The 23,145-nt window shown below is 39.2% G+C and overlaps 1 protein-coding gene across 3 annotated transcripts in view; it reads left to right on the forward strand.

Annotated features, from left to right (window-relative positions):
• Nucleotides 1–23,145, forward strand: part of kirrel3a (kirre like nephrin family adhesion molecule 3a) — a 111,641-nt gene that overhangs the window by 85,431 nt on the left and 3,065 nt on the right. For 2 of the 3 annotated variants that reach the window (XM_057321813.1, XM_057321811.1), the window contains exons 6-15: nt 3,715–3,820; nt 11,175–11,323; nt 12,107–12,234; nt 12,651–12,777; nt 15,976–16,076; nt 17,150–17,348; nt 19,234–19,341; nt 21,125–21,208; nt 21,380–21,489; nt 22,153–22,239. In XM_057321813.1, the coding sequence (XP_057177796.1) occupies nt 3,715–3,820; nt 11,175–11,323; nt 12,107–12,234; nt 12,651–12,777; nt 15,976–16,076; nt 17,150–17,348; nt 19,234–19,341; nt 21,125–21,208; nt 21,380–21,489; nt 22,153–22,239 (1,199 nt within the window). The remainder of the gene's footprint in view (nt 1–3,714; nt 3,821–11,174; nt 11,324–12,106; nt 12,235–12,650; nt 12,778–15,975; nt 16,077–17,149; nt 17,349–19,233; nt 19,342–21,124; nt 21,209–21,379; nt 21,490–22,152; nt 22,240–23,145) is intronic. The other variant, XM_057321812.1, reaches the window with a different exon arrangement.

Genomic DNA, 23,145 nt, shown 5'->3' on the forward strand with positions numbered 1-23,145 from the left:
CGTCTGAAGTTTTTGCGTTTCGCCTTAAGTGTAAAGCTATAAACACAACCGATCTGAGGGCATGTGAGTCATTGGTGACCTACATAGTATGTTGCTTTCCATTTATTACTGAGCTACTCTGGCCTTTCTCTTCATACTAGACAGTAAACATCTGCTCCTTATCATTTATAGGCTTATGGCTGAGAAAGCGGTGGCCTATTTATTAGGACTCCTTTAAAACATATTGTAAGTCACTGTTTCTTGTTTGTCCTGACCCCCATTTCATTGACTGATGGATGACCACTTGGGCTGTCTTCCTATAGTATATGTTAATTCTTTGAATGTTCTTTATTGCAGTAATTTCCAAAACAACAAAGTGGAAAAATGTCATCTTCAAGAAGTCGTTTTTAAGCTTTATATGGCTGTGGCTCAAAATGGTATTGGTATTTTTCTTGTTTTAAAGCCTAAAGATATTGACCTTTAAGGGATAGTTGACCCAAAAGTAAAATTCGGTCATTTATTTACCCTAATGTCATTTAAAACCTGTATGTGGAACACAACAGAAGATATTCTGTTGTGTGTCTCTGTGTACAATGGAAGTCAATGGAGGTCCGTGTTGATTGGTTACCATCGTTCTTCAAAATACCTTGCAGGTTTGAAATGACATAAGGGTGCGTAAATAATAAAAACATAGTTGGTTGAACCTTCCCTTTAACATTTACAATCATTTTATGATATCAAATGCTATTTCAATAGACATTAAGCATAAACCGCATTCATTTTTTTAGCGCTTAAGATAAATGAGCTAAACATGAACCCGTTCGTTCTGCTGGTCCACCAGCACCAAACCAGCATAAACCAGTCTAGTCCATTGTTGAAAATCAGACCGGTCTTGACTAATCTTTTAAAGAGGAAAACTTTGTGGATATATGCGTGTCTTTAATCTATTTGACCAAGAGCAATGGTCTTCCAGTGTCTGGTGTGCTAGAGTTAAGGGTTGGTATCTCACTTTACTTGCTCATCGATATGGGTGCTACTTTTTAATTAGTCTGACACCCACCGAGACTTTTCTAGATCCATTGATTATTTCCATGGAAGCCAATGTTCAGAAAAATGACTAGGATGGTGAGTAATGGCAATTTGAGAGATTTCTCGGTGGTTCCTCTTCCGATAAGGATGTCTGAACTCAACCAATCTTCATGACGTGCATTAATCTACCACGTGTTGACATTCACATCTCCAGCTCTCTTTTTCTTCTGTTCGCATGTTCACCCTTTAAAGGTCATTATTGCTTAGGAACCACATTATGTAATTAAAAGTTCCCCATTAAACAACACGTTTCATATTTCACCAAAGTGTTCTCAAGTCGGCTAGCAGCCCACATCAATCCACCGCGCACTTCGCTTTAGCCCCGTTGGGTTTGTGTTCCTTAAAACGACTTTAGATATTTGGCTGATAATGTATTTCACAGCGAGCAGCGCCGATGCACGAACACGAAGATACGGAGACACCGCCATCACCACCTGACCCTTCGCTCGAACGTGGCGTGAAGATCTTTCACGCTGTTAGCTTCTAGGCCTCGCCGTAGCATTTCGATTAAGAATGAGCACCCAGGAGAGAAGAGTGGCTTTCCGCTTCTGCCAGTAATTGCCTTGTAAATAAGCGCACGATTGAAACGATGCTGTTTGTTAGGAATAATTAATGACCGCACGCACACATGGAGTTGCGTCTGGGGGCCTCTCGTGAGCTCCTGTCGGCGAGCGCGCTCAGTCCGCACAAAGGAAACTGACAAGAGGTGCTTTATTAAGCTCAAAAAAACACTCACTTGCATCCCACAGAGTCCTCGCTGCGAAATAGATGCACGTCATCGCTACATTTTCAGAAACATCGTAACAAATCTTTAAAGGGATAGTCAACCAAAAATAAAAATTCACCAATGTCTCTTTGTATATGACTCTTTCTTCTGTGGAACACAAAAGAAGATATTTTGCGAAATATCTCAGTGGCGCATACAATGGAAGTCAATTGTGGCCAGCGTTCTTCAAAATATTTTCTTTTGTGTTTTGCATAAGAAAGAAACTCATGACATGAGCGTGAGTAAATCATGACATCATTTTCATTTTTGGGTGAACTATCCCTTTAACAATTGCATGTCTTATAATTTACCGATGCTTGTATATTTGGCAACCCAAAAAATGTTTTGGTGCTCTGCATAAGAAAGAAACTCGGGATTGAAATGACACAAGGATGAGAAAATCATGACGTCATGTTGATTTTTGGTTGAACTATCCTTTTTCCCATTGCATGTCTTCTAATTCACCCAAGCGTGTTTACTTATTGTCTTTTGTTTTCTGCGTAAGAAACTCATACAGGTTTTAAATGACACGATGATGAGTAACTACTGACATCGTTTTCATTTGTGGGTGAACTATCTTTTAAAAAATTGCATGTCTCATAATTCACCAATCCGCGTGTATTTGGCAACCAAAGAGAGCTTTCAAAATCCTGTTGGTATTACAGTCCAGCGCAAACATCATTTAAATGAATGACCACAGATCAATGCTGATTCTGAACCATCTGAGGCTCCGCTATGTTTATATTGGCGTCCAGACAGCTCAGTTTCTCGTTTGTTAACCGCTGACGCTTTATTGTTGTTTTTGTTTCTCTTACTAACACAATGGAACCGGTCGATATTCCTGCGCATTTCAGAAAGCCTGCAGGTTAGGTTTAAATGACTAGTCCCACACCATAAGGCATTATGAATGAAACATCTGTCCTAGGTACAAATACGTAGTGCGAGCGGCTGGAGCTGACTGCTAATGAGAAATCAGACCCAGCGCTGTGTCTGGGCTTTCCAGAGGCTTCTAATCACATTCAGACCTGTGGGAGGTGACAGATCTGTCCACTGTGCTTTGACAGGACTGGGGCAGATTGTAGAAGCTTTTCTCATATTAAAGTTTGAGGTTTTTGGGGGAAACAGCAGGATGGAAGCGCTGCTGTCGGGAATTGCTGTGATTTGTTGGGTACGGTGCTGATGTTTCCACCGCCGGCCTAGTTAATGTCCAACATGCCCTGTGTCCAAACAAACACGACACGACCATGCTTTCAGAGGTTGTTTCTGGGGCTCTAAATGTGTCAGTTCCTGTCTGTCCGCTGTCACTTTCTATCCGTCAGCCTTCAGTCCTGTATTTTGGGATTGTCTTCACGCAATTGGAGGAGAGGCAATGCGACGGAAACTCTTTGTGTGTTTCTCACCGTGGTGCACTCTCCACAACATTAAAAGAACGAATTACTCGCAAACTTTCCTCAAAAAGGGAATTCCAGCGCCGCCTTAAATTCGCCTAAATAAATTGTAATTGTCTTTGAAACAGCTCAATGAAAGGTCCAGGGGTAAATATCGCTTTTGCTTAATGCGAATTTGGCCGCTGTTTGTTTAATTCGCGCAATCAATCTTTTTGTTAATTTCGCCAAAAACTCTCTTTAATCACGCTCATTTTAAAAAGTTGTTTAAATTCTAATACGGCAATTAGACGGCGAGTTACAGCTCCAATTAATCTTAATGCAAAGTGGCTCCCATTACTGGAAAAAAGCATCATCAAGCCGTTCCCACTTTTTTTAGTTCATTTTTAGTTTGTTCTTTAATCTGCAATTAATCTTTCTGACGAGTGTTTATTAATGAGCGTTTTGAGACGTTCTCGGGGATGATGAAGTTGACTGGCCTCTCTGTTCCTGCAGATTTCCCTCTGGTGAACCTCTCTGTGGAGCCACAGCCTGTTCTGGAAGGCAATCTGGTCAAGTTCCACTGTGCTGCTAAAGCAAATCCCCCTGTCAGTCATTACAGGTAAGAGCTCTCTCTCTCTCTTACACACACACACACACACACACACGCACACACACACATATATACAGGCCATCAAAATGGGTTTCATGGGCCCTAAGAAATCCAGTTTATTTTATCCCAAATTCTGTTTTCCGTTTTCATTTTTCTGGATTCAGTTTTTTCCGTGTTTTAGTAAACAGAAGTAATATAGTTTCCCGCATGAAAAATACTTTAGTATGCTATAGTATTTACTCTTAAACTATAGTTAAATACCGTAATAATACAGTAGATAACACAGAATAAAAAAAATCCATAAAAATAAGGCATAATATACAACTATGTTTATATTAACCAGCACCAGTACATTTTCTTTTTTTAACAGTCTACTTAAATTTAAGTATAATTTTTTTATTAACTTGACTAGAATATTTACAACAGTTTACTAAAGTAAATACCAAAGTATGCTACAGTTTTTATGTGGGTATGTTCAACTTAATCAGACTTTTATTTTGACATGTCGTTGCAAAGTCCTTTGTGTGACACGGGAGGCTAAGACTACTTTGACAGTAGCTTTTCTCAAATAAAATGGTGAAATGCCCATCAAGTTTATTACTTGTGGTTATAAGACCGTTTCAGCGGCAAAACAAACATTATGTGGCCCAAACTTAACAGTTATTGATTCTTTGCGGAGGTCTACTGGAAGTTGAGTAGACTTTATTTGAATACAATTAATATGCAATAAAATATTAATATAAATTGAATGTCCCTGTGAATCGGAAGTTGCGATCGTTTTTACTTCCACGTTTTGACGCATTTACGAGTGAAATGGAATTTCTAATGAGAAAAATAGTGGGCGTGGCTGTTGTCTTTCTCTGCGATTTGATTGGATGTATAAAACAGCCGTTGCATTTTGAAATGGAACTGGCAGCAGACTGAAGGTTGAAGGGGAGGAGTTAACGGATGCTCCACCCAAGCCGTCTAACATACATCATTTAAGATGGATAGTCGTTACAGGAAGGAAGTGCATTTACAGATTTTAACTAAAGATTATTATAAGGGCACACAAATTTTAAAAAGAGAATGACCCACATTGATAAACTATTTACAATAAACGGTGCAATATTTCATGAAAAAATAGGCATTGTCATTTTTTATTTCACTTGGACTTTAATATAAAATAAATAGTTATATTATAACCAAACACAGACCGGAAGTTAACTTTGGGCGTGTGTGTTGGATTATGATAAATTGATGTGTTTTTGTTTATTCATATCAAAATAGCATCTGAGACTTGAAATATGCACAGATGGGGAGTTTGGAGGAAGATAAACACGTTGGATGTCACTTTATATTTAAAGGAATATTTCACCCCCAAAATGTTCATTTACACAAACCTGCAGAACACAAAAGAAGATATTTTGAAGAATGTTAGTAACCGAACAACATGGACCCCTATTGACTTCGATTGTACGGACACAAAACCACTGAGACATTTCTCAAAATATCTTCTTTTGTATTCCACAGAAGAAAGAGTCACATACTGTACAAGTTTTGAATGACATTTTTATTTTCGGACGAACTGTTCCTTTTAAAAATAGGTTTAGGAATATGAGGCATAATATATTTTATTGTTGATAAACAATATTTTGACTTTCAGAACTAAAAAATGTATTAACCTAAAGATTCAAAATAATTTGTTTTGTGATTTCGCTGGGACAGATAGCTGCAAGCTGAAGATTAAAGTCGACTGTACTTCTAAAAGCCTTGTGCCGGAGAAAACATTTCCCCTGTCACTTTTCCTCCCACAACAACCACTTTAAAGCATTAAAAATAACAAATTCCAGCTCGCCTCTCATTAAAACAGGCACTAATGATAAAAACCCCTTCTCAAGAACTCGAGATGCTTCCTTTGTATTAGACACTTCATGCCCGTGTCTGTTTTATCAACATTTTATCCACACTGTCATTTCCGTGCACCTTCGTATTCTTCGTGATCTGCTTACAAGGAGCTCATCATAAAGCGAAAGACATCTTGACGTGCAGCGTGTACAGTAAGAGGCTGTAGTTTTTAATCAGCGTGGCGTGAGAGATGCTCTCGCTCACCTGCCATGCACCCCGGCAGAGTTTCATGCATTAGTCATGCATCAGAGGTGTATAAAGAGCAGACAGACACACACCAGACCCTTCCGTCTGTGTCCTGAACCAGCTGGCCGAAGCCTCTCACCGTTCCTCACAGAACACTGTGTATCTTCTGTCCAATGCAGCAGGCTTCAGATGCGTTCTGTCCCGAAGGGTCGAAATGTAACGTCACGAAATCATCAGTCAAATGCAGGGAATCTCTCCACACTGAGTTTTGCTTCTCACGACATCTGAATTCACAAGGCAGGAACACAGAAGCCCAACTAATTATGAAAAAGTCATTACCGATCGCGAGAGATTTCCTGTGGGCATTACACCGTTCCTCCGAGAGGATTAGAGCCGCCTCACTAGAAAGAGGAAGGATTATTTTCACTTGCCAATATTTTATTCATGTTCATTTTGTTTACATAAATATGGAAATTAATTTGACTTTGTTGTTTCTTTTAGGGTTTTTGTAAGTACAAATCGTAGCTCGACGGAGGCGTCCGGTCCAGACGCTGGGAGAAAAAAAAAACCATCAGCGTTCTCCTGTGGCATTTGAAATGAGATTAGTGAAGCTGTAAATTAATTAGCAGAAATAAAGCCTTTATGTTCGGTGGTCATGATGGCTATTTAAGACCTTTTTTCAGAGTATTTTTCAGCTTTTCATAATTTAGCAGATCTGTTTTATGTCTAATGGAATGTGATGGGAGGTTATCTCTCAGAGCTCCATGATCTTAAGAGGTTAAATAAATACAGATTGTTTTAATGGCCAAAAAAGATTTATAAAATACATAGTGGAAAGACTGATAGCATTATGAGTGGGGTTCATATGTCCACATTGACATTTTAGCAATGTTTAATGTTGTTCAGAACATACAATTGCAGATTACTCATCTTTGTTAGTTGAAGTCAAATGAAACCAAACTGGGCAATTCCAGCGTTATGAATGTGACATTTTCTGTCAAAAGTTGTTATATATATTCTCAGAAAATGTATTTATTACCAATATATTGAATCACTTTTATGTTTATACAACATTAGAAAAATATCAGTTTTATGTTTCAAAAGAGAGGAAATTAATAGAGTATGTAATGGATATGACAAAAAAAGATGCACGTTTTTAAGAGTCAACATACTTTGTAGGATTTCTGTGAAATAGAATGTGCAAACCGGAAACAATAATACACAACAAATTGAAAAAGATACCTCTTAATAGTTTACATTTCTTATAAATAAAATAACTACAAAATAGTTTCATGTGCCCATTTTTGAGTAAAATTGACTGTTATGGATGTGACTTACATGACTATGGAAAAGTATGCCTTAAAAACTTTGAGACTTCACGTGGGTATTTAAACCCCCATATATTGACATGTGACCTATCAGTACCTTTGGTAATTAGATTTTTTTTAACTTAAAGGGACAGTTTACCCAGAAATTAAAATTCTGTCATTATTTACTCACCCTCCAGTTGTTTCAATTCTGTATACATTTCGTTGTTCTGATGATATTTGGAAGAATGCTTGTAACCAAACAGAGTTCTTGCCCACCATTGACTACCATAGAAGGAAAAATGACAATTGTAATCAAAAGTGCCCCAGAACGGTTTTCTTTCCTACATTCTTCAAAATATCTTCTTTTGTGTTCAACAGAACAAAGAAATTTATAAAGCCATTTTTCCTACTATGGTAGTCAATGGTGAACAAGAACTGTTTGGTTACGAGCATTCTTCCAAATATCTTTCTCTGTGTTCATCAGAACAACAACATTTTTAAAGATGTGGAACAACTTGAGGGTGAGAAAAAGAAGACTCGTTTTTGGGTGAACTGTTCCTTTAAAGTAGTCATTTGCATGGAATTTCCCAACTGATATTTTCTGTGAAATTGTCCTTAATCGTAACCGTAAATCAGTAGCCTATTTTGAGCTTACAGTTGCAAATTAAGGTTCATTTTCCATTTTTTTAACCGTTAAAAGTTACAGATTGAAACAAAAGGTGACACACTAAAACCTATAGGAGATTCATGTTAACTTCTCAGCTGAACTTTTATCAAGTTCTACAAAAACTTCTCAGCAAATGCCTTCAAACTTTTGAACCCCATTGTAAGCACGTGTATGATATAGACTAATACAATTGAAACGTAGCGAACGAGACGCATGAAATTCTATCATTACATTACATATGAAAACTGCCTGAGGAAGCACTGCGTTTATGATGAAAATGTGGGGCGTTGCATTAGTCACGTGTCATCTGACCTGGGTGAAATTCATACTGACAGCGAAATCACATAAAGTCTTTCTTTTGTAAGGTCCCGGCGTTTTAATTTAGGCTAAACCTAGATTCTTTTCCAGCAAAATAACTCAAGCCATCACAGAGAGTTCCAAAAAGCCAGCACTCCAATAATAAGCCAACCGTGGTGTAAAAAAGAGGAGAGAGAGTGATTTTCATGGTGAGAGAGAGTCTTCAATAATCCCGCCTGTGAATGTTTGTTTTCTTGAACTCGGAGAACAGAAAAGTGGGCCGTGAATAGATGGAAACAGACACGGTGGTGAATAAAGTATGTGCTTCTTGTCCCTCCGGGGGCTTGCTGTCAGCGCTGGTGTTGGCGGCTTTGTTCTGGCGTAGGTGATTTGTCTTGTCTTATCCTCATTTGTCACCTCTGAAGTGTCTAATGGAAGTCGCTCTGTTGGGCGTGTCGAACATTTGATGCGAGCGCGTGGGTTTGCGACTTGGCATCGGTGGGCATCGGCGTCCGCGTGGCTGATTGCTTGCTTTGCAGAGACGCCTCGTACCACCCGGCGTTTAAATTCGAAATGCGGCGGATCAGACGCAGCCCTCCCGCAGCATCTTAAAAAGACAAAGAATTTCTTTTCCACGGGTGCCGTATTGCCATTCACCTTCAAAGAACTTCACTGTGTGCATGTGCGTTACACCGACGCTGTTGAATAATGCAGTAGAATATCAGATGCACGGATTTGATCTTTGTTTGTTTTGAGTTGAGATTCATCTGGATGGGCTTTGAATGACGTCCACTTTTGTTTGCGTTTGTTACGTTTTGTCTCTTCTTTAAAGCTGTAAAGTTCGACAACTCTCTAACGTTACGTTTTCTGTTCGAACATGTCAAAACAGCCTCTCTCATCGGGAACGGAGAGTTTTGTGGTACACATGCCTGGCAGGAGGACGCTGTCATTTCTCTGGGTTTTGATTAAATTAAAGTACGACGGTTAATCCTAAATGTGGAACATCCGTGGAAATTGTTCGTAGAAGTTTCCCCTTTTAGCACCAAACACGGGATTGAAATAATTTCATAAATGGCTTATGCTGACTATTGGCATCATTGGAATTTATGAAATTGAATTTTCCCAACAGAATGTAATAAGCCAATTTCCATGTTTGTTTGAATCCGTGATGAGGTGGCAGAGACCTGCTGTGATCTTAAATAATCCCTTTATTGTAGTCGTGTTTGATGGTTCATCGATTGCTGCATGTTTACAGACACGATGATCTGTCCATCTACACAGATTGAAAATCGTTTCTTCGGAGCTTGGTCAGACTTTCTTATGATTGACAGGTGAAGCCATCAAATATGTCCTTTGTGTGGATCTTTCTTATGTGTATGAGTTCACATCGAGGTTTCCGTCCCCCGAAAATACAAACTCCATTTCTCCCTAGTGCAGAAATGGTCAACTTTAGGGGTGTGAGATGCCATATATGTTCGTTTGATATTATATATAACATTAATAATATTGTTTTCTTTTCATTTATTTTCACAGCAACATGTGCATTTCTTACTAACCATTTTTGTCTTGTTTTCTAGTATTAATCTAAACATGCTTAAATCTAGATAAATTTACTTGACAAGGATAATGACCTAAGATATTTAGCCTTGTTTTATGAAAGAAAATATATGAATTAAGCAAATGAATCCATCAATTGGGTAAGACAAATTATCTTGAATGTGGTACTTAAGGTGAAAACGGTTGTCAAGTTTATTTTTATTTATTTTTATTACTCCATTGGCAGATTTTTCAGGTCACTTTCCTTGTCAAGTTAATATATCTTCATTTAGGAATTTTTATTTGTTTGTACAAAACACACACACACACACACACACACGTTTAGTAAGAAATTCATTTTTATTATTTACATAGTTTTTTATTAAATTATTTTCTGCATATTTTGTCAAGTTAATTTATCTTAATTTAGGAATGTTTAGGTGTTTGTACTAAAACAATACAAACATATTCATTAATCGGAGTTGTTCTATTATTTTTCTATTATTATGTTATATTATTTATATCATTTGACATTCTTTTTTGCATATTTAATTTATCTTGATTTAGGAATTTCTAGATGTTTGTACTAAAACAAGACAAAAATGTAAGTAAGAAATTCATTTTCCAGAGTTATTCTTTTTAGGTCATTTTTTTACATTTTCATAAAACATTATTTTTATTTTTATTAAATTATATTTTTTTATAAACACAGGTATTTTATGTAGTGAATACACAGCTTTCTTTTGCTTAAAATATTGTGACAAAAGTAAGCTACAGTACAACAAACGCAAAGGTGAACTCAGTGTAAACAGTAGAAATAGTATTAGTGTAGTGTTGTTATTTTTAGAAACAACTTCTTAAAGATTTTTTTGTTTGTTTTAAGCCTGATTCACATCCTTACGCTGTCCTGCTCTCGCTCCCCATCCTTACCTTTCCTAGTCCTGCCAATAAAACCGGTAAAAAGGCTGAAAAACGACATCAAAAGTGCTTGTGATATAACAATACACGCTGTTGCATGACCAACACCTTCATTACTACAAATTCATTATTGTAACACCGTCCACTTTCACTTCACAACTGCAAACAAAAGTCCATCTGTTCAGCGCTTGATCTTCCAGTGTAAAACTAGAGGCGCTCACGTCGTCCGACGCTTTCTCTCTTTCCTTCACATTTCAATATAATGACTACGGCATCAAAGGGTGCCGACAAAACCTCATAATGTGTTTCTGTTATTTCTCTGCTGAAGAAGACACGGTGTGCCAACAACACCAAACGAATAAAAGAAAATGAACACGGTGTCCTGAAAATTGCGTTAGATACTACAAGGGGTGCTTTTGTTATTTCACCACACCATGCAAATAAGATCCTAGTCATTTGCCTGTAAAAAAACCTTCCTTACAGCCTTTGAGCTTTGTAGCAGATCTGACAGCGTCCATCAGTTGTTTTTCTTCTTCTGTTTGTGTTTGTGATGGATCATTAGATGGGCGAAGGGAGGCAGCGTGATCACAGACGCAACAGGAGACACTTATGAAGTGCTGGTTGATCATTCTTTCTTCACTGAGCCGGTATCGTGTGAGGTCACCAACGCCTTGGGCAGCACCAACATCAGCCGGAATGTAGATGTTTACTGTGAGTTTACCCTGCTTTTATCTGAAACTGAACGGTGTAGATATGTTTTACATTTTTGTGATAAATTACTGAAATGCTTTAATAAATTGTGTTTACTTAACCTCATGCTGTTTCAAACCCATGTGTTTGTTTTCTTTAACTGTGCACTATAGTCTTCTAAAGCCACAGTTTTGTGAGAAAATGTATTGACTGAAACTTTTTCTCTACAGTTTAGTTTTCATATTTCATTTGCAATTCAGCACAATGCATTCATACTGTACATTAAAGGGATAGTTCACCCCAAAATAAAATGCTTTCATCATTTCCTCACCCTCATGTCATTCCAAACCTGTTTGACTTTCTTTCTTCTGCGAAACACAGAAGAAGATATTTTGAAGAACGTTGGTAACCAAACAACCAAATCTTGGCCTTCATTGACGTCCATTGCATGGACACAAAATCACCGAGACATTTCTCAAAATATCTTCTTTTGTGTCACACACAAGAAAAAAATCCAAACAACTTGAGGGTGAATAAATGACGACACTATTTTTTATGAACTGGGGTTTTGCATGTTTTAATAAAGCAACATCGGATGGCGTAAAAGAAAGTTGTAGTTATGGAATAGAGTTTTACAAAATCACAAAATGGATTTGAAACAATATAGGGGTAAGTAAAAGACATCGTTTTCGTTTATTTTGTATATTTGCTTGAACTAATCTTTTAATTAACTGTTTTTTATATTTAAAAAATGCATTTATTTAACTTAAAAAATGGCAATGTCCGCATGTTTTTCTGTCGCAGTCGGGCCACGTCTGGCCACCGAACCTCAGAGCTTACAGGTGGACCGGGGTTCTGACGCTGTCTTCAGCTGCGCTTGGATCGGAAACCCTTCGCTCACCATCGTCTGGATGAAGAGAGGCCACGGAGTGGTACGTGTTTTCCAGTGTACTGCTGTACTTATAATTCTGATCAACTAGAGTTTGATTAAATCTTCCATCTGGACGTGATGAGCACAAGACGGAGCTAAAGATAACAGCTGCGACGGTTGAGTTTCCAAGGCTAATGACCCTCGGTGGAGCACATTGTGTTTGTCTGGGTCGTCATCTGGTGGGATCTCGCAACTCGGAAAAAAAGCCGAAACTTGGGAGAAAACTGTATTTGCGCATATCTGCATGTGACACTAGTGATGGTTAATTATAGATGCGGTTCTGCTTCATGCATTCGCTTAAATAAAAATGAAAAGAAAAGAGAGACGAGAAACAAAAGAGGAACTTTTTAATGATGTCTACAAAGTTTGCACATATTGTGGCGTTGCGCCTTTTCTCAAACATCTGTTACCTTGCAGGTGCTTAGCAACGAGAACACCTTAACGCTGAAGGCGGTGAGACAGGAGGACGCCGGGAAATACGTCTGCCGGGCCGTGGTGCCGCGGGTCGGTGTGGGGGAGAAGGAGGTCACCCTGACAGTCAACGGTAAACACTTTGTTCACGTTCCATCTGTTGATCTGATCCAAACTCTTCAACCAAATTCTCATTTGTGTTCGCGGTCTGATTGCTTTGACTCACGAGAGCCTCTCGAATGCCGGATCCAGCCACGTTACGCTCGGGCTAAACAGGATGTTTTCTGCGCTGTTTAGCTTTGCGATAACCGAGAAATACTCGATGACCCTCAGAGATCTGGACGCTGTAATCAGAAGAGATGATCTCCAATGGCTCTCATCATTTCTTCTCACTCGTCAATAAAGGACAAACTCTGGGGTTCACGCAGCTCTGTGATTGGCTCGAAGGACTCACAAACCAGGTTTTCTGAATCGATAGAAGCATATTGATTAACCCCTGGCTTCAAGAAGCTCTTGGCCCTGAAATGCAATCACAGAATTCACAGCGCTGGGTAGCTCAGATCCTTCACCATATACATATATTTATTTTTGTTGTTTTGCTTTGTCTTGCTGGAGGCGTCATTTTATTGGTTACCCTCTCTCTCTCTCTCTCTCTCTCTCTCTCTCTCTCTCTCTCTCTCTCTCTAGAGTAGCTCATGAAAAAGTGTTATGGGTCCTTGTATGGTATATCCATTTGTTTTGATGGAAACTTTTAGGTCCTGGGGGTTTTGCAATAACACTGGCCAGCTCCTGTGAGGCAATAAGCCTGTTTAATGCTCTATGAATTCTTAATCATTGCTGTTTTTCCTCTTGTGGTGTTTGAAAGTCAAGATGCAGGGGTCATATGACTCTGGGTCGTCTCAAGTGATTTTGTTCAATTCTTTGTCCTCTTCAAGGAATAATTTACGATCAAAATTAAAATCTGCTATTTACTCACACTTGTGACGTTCTCAGGGGCGGTCAAGCTGTAAAAATGACCAAAATGCATGGCATAGTTCATTAAAGTGATCAAAATTCTTTCAGCGTTTACTCACCCTCACATCATTGCAAACCCCGTATGACTTACTTTCTTTTGCAGAACACAAAAGAAGATATTTTGAAGGATGTTGGTAACCAAACAACATGGCCCCCCATTGACTTCCATTGTATAGACATAAAACCACTGAGGCATTTCTCAAAATATCCTCTTTTGTGTTCTACTGAAGAAAGAGTCACATACAGATTTCGAACAACACGCGGGTGAATAAACGGGAACAGAATTGTTTTTCCCCTTAAAGTTAGTGAATGCCTTCCGAAGACTACAGCAGATAATACTTTTATACTTTTACTTTATATAATACTGATATAACAGATCATTAACGAATAACCCCATTAGCGTCCATTAGAGCATCTCTCTCTTACAAACGCAGATGATTTTGTTTCTTAAAGACATGCTGCCTCACAGAAACAGATCAATATCTTCCCAATCTCCTGACCCTCATCTGAGTAAAAGTGTTCTGAAAAAAGCTCTCTGTTTCTGCACCCCGATATCCAAAAACCCAGTGAAACGACACACGGTTTACAGTGATGGGTCACGCGGTATGAGCGCGAGATCTCTGGAGCATCCTCGTGAGCCAGGCGCCGGGTGAGATGCGTGACAGCGCTCTTCCTCACTCGGTTCAATCTTCACATCCCGGTCTCTCTCCTCTCTTCTCATCTGAGGCTGCGAGATGAAAACTGTTTAATTACAGCCCTCATTTACAGCCATGATCCACCGTCAGATTTGTTTGCGTCACCCGGAGGAGACGATCTGAACAGCCTGCTGCCGTAGGAGCACGGATCAACGTCCCGCCTCTCCTCCCGACCGCAGCCTTTCCAGCTTGATTAAGAGAATGGCGGGAAAAGCGAAACCATTGTCTTCCGCCCTCCGGAGAGACGGATCTGCGGCACCCGAGCACTGCCGGGATGTCTAATTGATGGGATGGTGCTCACGCATAGAGACCTCCGAATTCCAATTAAAATGAAAATCTGTTTTTGTATGGAGACACATAATGAACCGCAATCTGCTGCGCTAGGGAAAAATGGAAACGTTGTGATTATGTTTATTATGATTTTATCTCTGTCTCTTTTTCTTTCAGTGTTAATAATTTACGAAATTATGAAGTCGACTCGTTTTCTTTTTGTATGTATGTGTTGAATTAGTTGCAGCGGAGGAAGTTCATTCCCGCTCTCTCGAGTAGCACCATCACAGATGTGCTTGTGGGAAATGTGGGCTGCACGATTGATGGAAATAATTCAGACAGGAACGTCAGACAAAAGTCCACAAAAGTAAAATCAAATATTTATCACCGCTACAAGTCCTTTTATAATTACAAAAGAAATATTACTGAAAAATAAAATAATAAAATGTGATCAATCATTATTATTATTAGAATTATTCGGGTCGATTAATAATTTAGTTTTTATTTTATTTTAAATTATATAGAGAATTTATAGTAATATTTTTATTGTAACATATTAATATTAATAGTAATAATAATTTGACATTTATTATAAAATATGTATAAAATGTTATGAATTTATAGTTATATTATTTATTGTAGTTTATAATTGTAAAATTTGATGTATTATTAATATGTATTAATTTTATATTGACTTATATTAACTATATAGTATTTTACTTTTTCCAACCTGCTTTGTATTGTTACAATGTCAATTGTATATGTAAATGGAAGTCTACTGTTAAGCAAAAGTCTCCTGAATAACGCAAAACACATCATCCGTCATTTGCTGGCAAATAAACGTGCATTACGCTTCAAGTGTACATGACAAGTGCACAAGCCAAAGCGGACTTAAAACTCCGGGAACAATGCGCATGCAAAAAGAAACAAAATTTCTTATCTCTGTTCACATTTGGGTCAAATCTCTGAATCTCTTGAAGCAAATCTGTTTCTGTTTGCTGCAACACGAAGGCAAAAGTTCAGTCGTTTTTGCCCACACTGTTTAGCATAAGAGCTGCAGTTTCAATGCGATATTATTGCTTTTTGTTCTTTTAACCTTTATATCCGAGCAGGAATGAGTTAAAATCACAAACACAATATATGTCAAAGTGCCCCTCCAGTGTCAAATTTTCAAAGCCCTTCATGTGACAATGACGAAGGCGTGATGAATAGAAGATAATCATATGATGGAAACAGGAGCTGAATGTCCCGTCACCTCTGTTCTCAGGAAGGATGTGTGTATGGGACGGGTGCAGATGTGCGGGTCGTTCGGCCGTCAGGCAGGAAGTTACAGAATGTGTTGTTTGTTTCAGGGCCTCCCACCATCTCCAGCACACAGACCCAACAGGCATTGTATGGAGAGAAGGGCCAGATCAAGTGTTTCATCCGCAGCACCCCGCCTCCGGACCGCATTGTAAGTCCTTTCTATCAGTTCAGCAGTTCAGATGTTTCACCTCGGTGACATTTTGACCGTCCCTGAGGCGGTAACATTTTGCAACATATTTTTAAATCAAAAGCGTTTCCAACTAGATACGATCTTTGGACTTGAAGAAAGAAAATGAACAAAGAGGTTTGAAATGAAAGCTGGCTTTTGAAAGGTTTGTCATTTGCAAGAATAGCTATGGATTATACAGCTGTAACGTACACAGGATGGCACATTAGTCTTCTGCACACAAAAAATTAGCTTGGTTTGGTGAAATTTTTAATCCCGGGTCACTATAAGCGTAATCCTGCTCTAACGTCTCCCATTGTTCATTGTCTTATGTTTCATACTTCACGCTGCTTTACTCCGGGTTAATAAGATTAATTCATGATCTCACATTGAACATTTGTAAACTCCGGGTTAACGTTCCAATTTGCATGTTTATGGGGTTAACAACATTGATTGGACAAATAACATTCTTATTTGCATATTAATTAACAACGCTGACTATTATAACCGGCAACGTGTTTTAATAACTGCTTCTCTATTTTGAAAATGTGGCGTGTAAGTCCATGCTGGCTGTTGTAAATCACCTGAAAACAAATAATGGTCTGGGCAGACTCCGGTTAACCAATCTGCTGCCACGGTTGGACAGTTCTCTCAGATGCTGAAGTGTGCGAGACTGGATAAAGCTCATGATTATTTAATGAACTGAGCAATGGGGCTATTTATTATTGGGTGTCTGAACTACTAAACAACTGGCCGCTGCATTATAACACCGCATTGTTTTACACCGTATACTGTTAACCCTGTGAAAGCGGACGTTAGGTTAATGACCCTGTTAAAAGGAGAGAACTGTGGTTATTTGTTTCAGCCAGAAGCACAATGATCAAACTTCTCTAAGTCTTTCTAATTGGGAAATAAGTTAAGGTGCACCTGGGGAGGTTGGTTAATGGTTTCAGAGTTAAAGACGTTAAACAGATATTTTAAAGCTGTAAGGATCCATTAAACAGGATTTATCGGTCAAGCGTTTGGGATTATTTTTCTGTGTGTGTGTTTTGCAGGCGTGGTCGTGGAAGGAGACCGTGCTAGAATCGGGAACTTCAGGCCGTTACACGGTGGAGACGGTGAGCACAGAGGAAGGCGTCATCTCCACCCTCACCATGAGCAACATCGTCCCCACCGACTTCCAAACCATTTACAACTGCACGGCATGGAACAGTTTCGGCTCGGACACAGAGATCATTCGTCTCAAGGAACAAGGTGAACGTCTATTGCAGTACACGTGTGTGCTTTGTGTGTGTGTTAAAGGTCCAGTATATACCGTTTCATCGGACGCGCACGCACCTGACCCCAGTTAACTTCCGGTTGCGTGTTTGGCTGGTGTCTAATAATATAATTATATTTGATTTTATTTATGTTAATATTAATTAATATTATTATTTTATTGTATAATTAATTGTACTAAATAAACGATTTTTTGAATTTTGTTGTATGTTCATTTTATAAAATAAATATAATAATTTGTTGAATGGGTCCTGTAGTTTTGACGCATTTAATCTAGCGGTTGAGCTTGGTATTGGAGACTAAATTTAAAATATTGGAGAGACAAGTTTAGCCAAGTAACGGTTCTTCTCGGTTTCTTTTGATTGTTATCAGAAATAATCTACTGGCACTCTTTTGTTTGTGACTGTGTACGGGAAGTTCAGTTGGGGTCACAAAAGAGCGCATACGCAGTAACGTTTGTTTATGTCGTTAAGATGAAACCGTCTATATGAAATTTAGAGGCCGTTTATACGACGCCATTTTCAACTGAAAACGGAAAACATTTTATGCATTTTAGCCATTCCTTTAGACAGAAACGGCGTTTTAAGGGACTGAAACAGAAACATTTGACAACGGGTCTCAAATTGCAACTTTTTGAAAACACCGCCATTTTCGTTTCCATGTAAACTGCAAGACAGAACTTTCTGAAAACGATGACGTAACGTATTACGCGCGAGTATAGCCAAAACAATATGGCGGCTTCCGGTACTGTGAGCTCTCGCTGCTCAAATGTGTATTAACGTTTCCCCAGCAAAATGTGGATTTGCTGCACCAATAAGACCAGCGGAGACACTATTTACATTCGCCAGACTTAAACACACATATATGTCGACCAACGGCATTAAAAAGCACTTTTGGCTTATAACTGTGCATGTGTATGTGCCAAGGCACGTCCTGTTTCTTTACACAACAACATCGCCATCCACTGGCCTGGTGTGCATAATACAGCGTTTTTATCCGTTTTCTTGGATCCGTATAAATGCAGACCGTTTTGATAACGCTGTCATGTGTACGTGAATCTTTTCAAAAATGCAAAGGAAAAACCTTTCCGTTTTTCATCGTGTAACGTGACCTTAGGGGCATCTAGCAGTGAGGATGTGAATTGCAACCAACGGCTCACTCCACCCCTCCCCCTACCTTTTGAAGCACTAAGGAGGCTGACACAGAACTAATAAGTCGTCACGTTTTCGCTTCTTTACCGAAGGAGATAACGTATTTACAAAACCTACTCTGTAGTGCAGTTTGTCCGTTTAGGGCTACTGTAGAAACAACATGGCGAATTCCATGTAACGCTTCATTATGTAAGGTCTTTAAACACCTCTGGAGACATAGTTATGTGTAGTATATTGCATTTCTGTCAATAGATCCTCCAAAAAATTACACACAGCCTTTAAATACAGAGCAGTGATTAGCGTAAAGACCTGATGATAGTGGGTTTACTCAGCTAAATGTCACCTGCTTAAACCGCCGGATTTCCTTAATGAAATTCAGACATATTCCGAACCTACATTTGTAATCTAATTTAAACAATCCTTAATCCATTTTACTTGCTTTTAGGATTCCTTTGAAATATTTAAAGAAAATTAGGTGGTATTTTTTATTCAAATACTGCCCTATTTTCCTCCGCTAGAGCCGACTCCCAAGATGCAAAGCTGAATTATTCAAAGAGGTCGCTTCATCCCGCTAGGATTTAATCGAAGGCGCTCGGAACACGACTTCATTATGTCTCGCCGAGTGACAAACAGCTCCCGATCCGGACGCGCGCGGGTTCTGCGTTGTCACCGCGTGTCTGATGATCCCAACGGTGTTGTGTTCTCCTCAGGGTCTCTGCGCTTGGCCGTCATCATCGGGGTTGCAGTGGGAGCTTTCCTGGCTCTGATCGTCCTCATTGGGACCCTGGGGGCTTTCTGCTGCGCGCGACTGCAGAGGAGTAAGTGAGCTGGTTGTTTTAAGTGAGACAGACACACAGAGACGTCTCACCCCGCACGTCCACTGAGACTCAACTTAGAATGACACCACACGTGCGATACTACTGCAGTGTTGGGGAGTAACTTAATGAAAACGGTGACACTACTAACTTAAAGCAAAGTGCATTTTATCGTTTGTTTGGGGCGGTTCACTTAAAATGGACCAGTTAAAATGTGTATATTTCTGTAAATCATCGTCCAGCAACACCCCTTTGAGACATTTTATGTTTTTGTTAAATTAATGTTTAGTTAAGTACTGTTATTTATTTAGCAGTTTTTGACTCGGATATGCAAATTAAGTTGTTGCTACAATCCTAAAAATGTTTGACTCTGTATCACCATTTGAAACAGCTGGTTAAGGTCAAGCGATGTAAAATGGTCTAAAACCCCTAGAATCATCCTCCAATCATTATTAAAACGTACTGTTTATGCTAAGTTGAATCATGGTAAGGTAAAGACGGTTTTTAAAATAGATTTTTTTACAATGTAGCTGCCTACATTTTAATTTAATTTGATTTAACATTTTAATTTTTTTGTACTTTACAAGGTTGGTTAAGGTCAAATGATGTAAAATAGTCTACTGTAAAACCCCTAGAATTGTTCCACAATCATTATTAAAACTCACCGTTTATGGTAAATTGAATCATGGTAAGGTAAAAACGGGTTGTAAAACATTTGTGTAATGTAGACACACTAAATAGACCACATAGAACACTTTTCAGAAATTACGTTTGAAATACAACGCCTATTGTTTTTAAGGTTTACCGCTCCATGTCACATACATGTCAATATTTTCGTAAATTGTTTTATATCAATTTGATCAAGAAACGTGGTCAAAACTGGTTAAATGTAATATAGGACATTACATTATTAAAACAAAACAATTGTTAAATGGGTTGAAAAAAATTGACACTGCAACATGTGCCAACCAGACCAATTCTGTAAATGTTGTCATGGCAACACATAACTCATGCATTGTCACATGACCTACAGTAACCCAGATGTTCAGTAGATGTCACTCTGGGATTTCATGGGGTGGTTTAGCTTAAGCCAGGACTAGGCCTTAGTAAAAGGATATTTAAGACGTTATTAAAAACCTACTTTGCAAAAAACATTAATGTGTGCATCTTGAGACAAAACAATCGCTCCGATATTTTTATGGCATGACAAGTGCAAGTTGTTTTCGATCAAGACACTTTTAACATTTAAGTTAGTCTGGGACTAGCCATAAGGTCTGTCCCGAAAACCATCCCAAAGAGTTATAAATCGAGATTAAATCTTAAAAAGAGCCTTTCCATACCATCGCCAGTGGTTCTGACACTTGTTAGTGTCATTGTGAGTCAAGGGTTAAATAAAATAATGCATCTTTTTTTGCTAGATTAAACCTTTATATAATGATATATGATATACTTTTAATGAAGTTACATTTTGTCGCATGAATATCCCATATAGCTTAACTGCTTAATATTACGAATAACTTCGTAATAGCTTGGCAGGTGTTTTCAAGCACCATCCCCAACACTGTACCACAGGATGATAAAAGCACACCAGCACCTCACTCACGTCTGAGCAGAAGTTTATCTCAGGTCTTTATTGTCTTATCTTTCCTCGCAAGTGTCTGAAACTGAAGTGATTGCCTCTATAAGCTGTGAGCCATTTTACTAGCGCTGTGTAGCCAAAACTATAAAGATCTCGTTTTTAATGAGACACATTTTTTTCTTCGCATGTCGTGACCACACGCCACAGAAGACATGCACCTGGTGATGTCATCACTCCCCGTGTCCCTCTCTTCCCGGCAGCGAGAGATCTCCGGCACGCTGAAAAGCGAGAGTAAGCCCGTCTACGTGCACTTCTCTCACCCCTTTCAAATGATCAGACAGAATCTAGGAAAACAGACATGCATGCCTGGGCCAAGACCAAGCGGGTGTGAAAGGCCGTCTAAATCTCAGGAGAGCGAAAGCTCAAGTTGTGTGATGATTTGTCTGTGTTTTTCTCCGGCAGATCTCAAAGGGGTCGTGTCGGCCAAGAACGACATCCGGGTGGAGATTGTGCATAAGGATCATAATGCAGCGAGAGAACAAGAAGATAACGGCAACATGAAGCAAATGATAGTACGTTTGCATTCCTTGAAAATAAAATGAACGTTGACAGGGATGTGTAGTCACAACACCAGACAGTGTGAATGAAATCCGATCTCAAGTGTTCACCGGAGACACATTTGAGACTTGATTCAAGGTGTCTCGGCTGACCGCTTGTGATAGGATCGCGTAAAACGTAACTTAAAGGGAGCACAAAAGAAGATATTTCAAGAAATGTCTCAGTGATTTTGTGTCCCCACAATGGAAGTCAATGTTGGTCAGTGTTGTTTGGGTACCAACATTCTTCAAAATATCTTCTTTTGTGTTCCGCAGAAGAAAGAAAGTCATACAGGTTTGGAATGACAAGAAAATCTTTTCGAGTGAACTGTCCCTTTAAGAGTCCTGTGCTGCCAGAAATCTCTCATTGAAAAGAAATGACTTGCGGTGTCTTTGTCGCTGAAAGTCGCCGTCAATGTCTTTTTCCATCATTTCCATCTTTCCTCCACACCGCAGAACCGTAGCGTTCCTGAACTTTGACCAGGTTTATATCAGACTCGGGCTTGAAGGGAATTTTGTTTATACAGCCGGTGAAATTCTACTGTATTCTTTCGCAGGCGAAAATCAATATCGCTCACTTGAGGTTCCAGCGAGCATCTCTTGCATCATCTCACGCTTTCTCTCCCTGTTGCCTTTCAGATGGAGAGAGGAGAATTTCAGCAGGAGTCGGTGCTGAAGCAGTTGGAGGTCTTGCAGGAGGAGGAGAGGGAGCTGCAGCACATCAAGGTGATGAACGGAGACTTGGAGGGATTTGTCACCATTAAAGTAACCTCAGAGACTCGTCTCTCCATCAGTCGTAAAAAACAGATTTAATAGAACGTAATTACAGCGGCAAATGTAATACAGCAGAGTTGAGGGAACTCTTGGTTTCGTACCAGAGTTTTTCCCAATTTCTTCTCATTCTGCCGAAGGTCCATTACGGAAATGTTCTTAAATGGATCTGTTGTCATACTGTCAGACCTCCAGAGCTCGAGTTTTGATTATATTCTCTGGTAATAGTAAAGAAATGGGGCTCGATTGAATGCGCATGCTAATTCGTTTAATGAAAACCTTTAGGCTAGACCTTTTGTGGCAGAAACCTTTCAAGTATTTTTACAACCAGATCTTCTGAGAGAAAGGGTGCCTTGTAAAAGCACTTTCCATTACTTGTTCGGATCTTTATTTAGACGGAGTGTCTGTCATAAATGCCGTTTTATTAAGCGATCGAGATATCACGGAGACTCGGAACGGCTTCTTTTGTCGACCACACCCACCATATCAATCTCCCTGAAGCGAATCCGTCATTGTATATCAGCCTTCAAACACCGATTAAGATTGTAGTATGTATGAGATAAATGATTACACCGTTTGGCCGTCATCCATGAGTCAGAGATGTTCAGCCTTGACTGCGACCGCAGTGAAAGCTCACACCGAACGGCTCTCATTCCTGGAGCCCAAGAGTTATTCACCTCCACGCTCTCACAAGGCTGAGAGCGCGAAACAGCCAGAGAGAGGTTTTATCTGTATGAAAATTGGCTGAAAATGAAACGCGAGTGAATTTTATGGAGATTATTTGGCATATTTAATGGCGACATGAATCGTCAGGGCCCGTTTAATTAGCTGATAACAGGATTTGCCTGTTTATGCTGGAGA

Source organism: Triplophysa rosa, linkage group LG22, assembly GCF_024868665.1.
Source record: "Triplophysa rosa linkage group LG22, Trosa_1v2, whole genome shotgun sequence".
NCBI lineage: Eukaryota > Metazoa > Chordata > Actinopteri > Cypriniformes > Nemacheilidae > Triplophysa > Triplophysa rosa.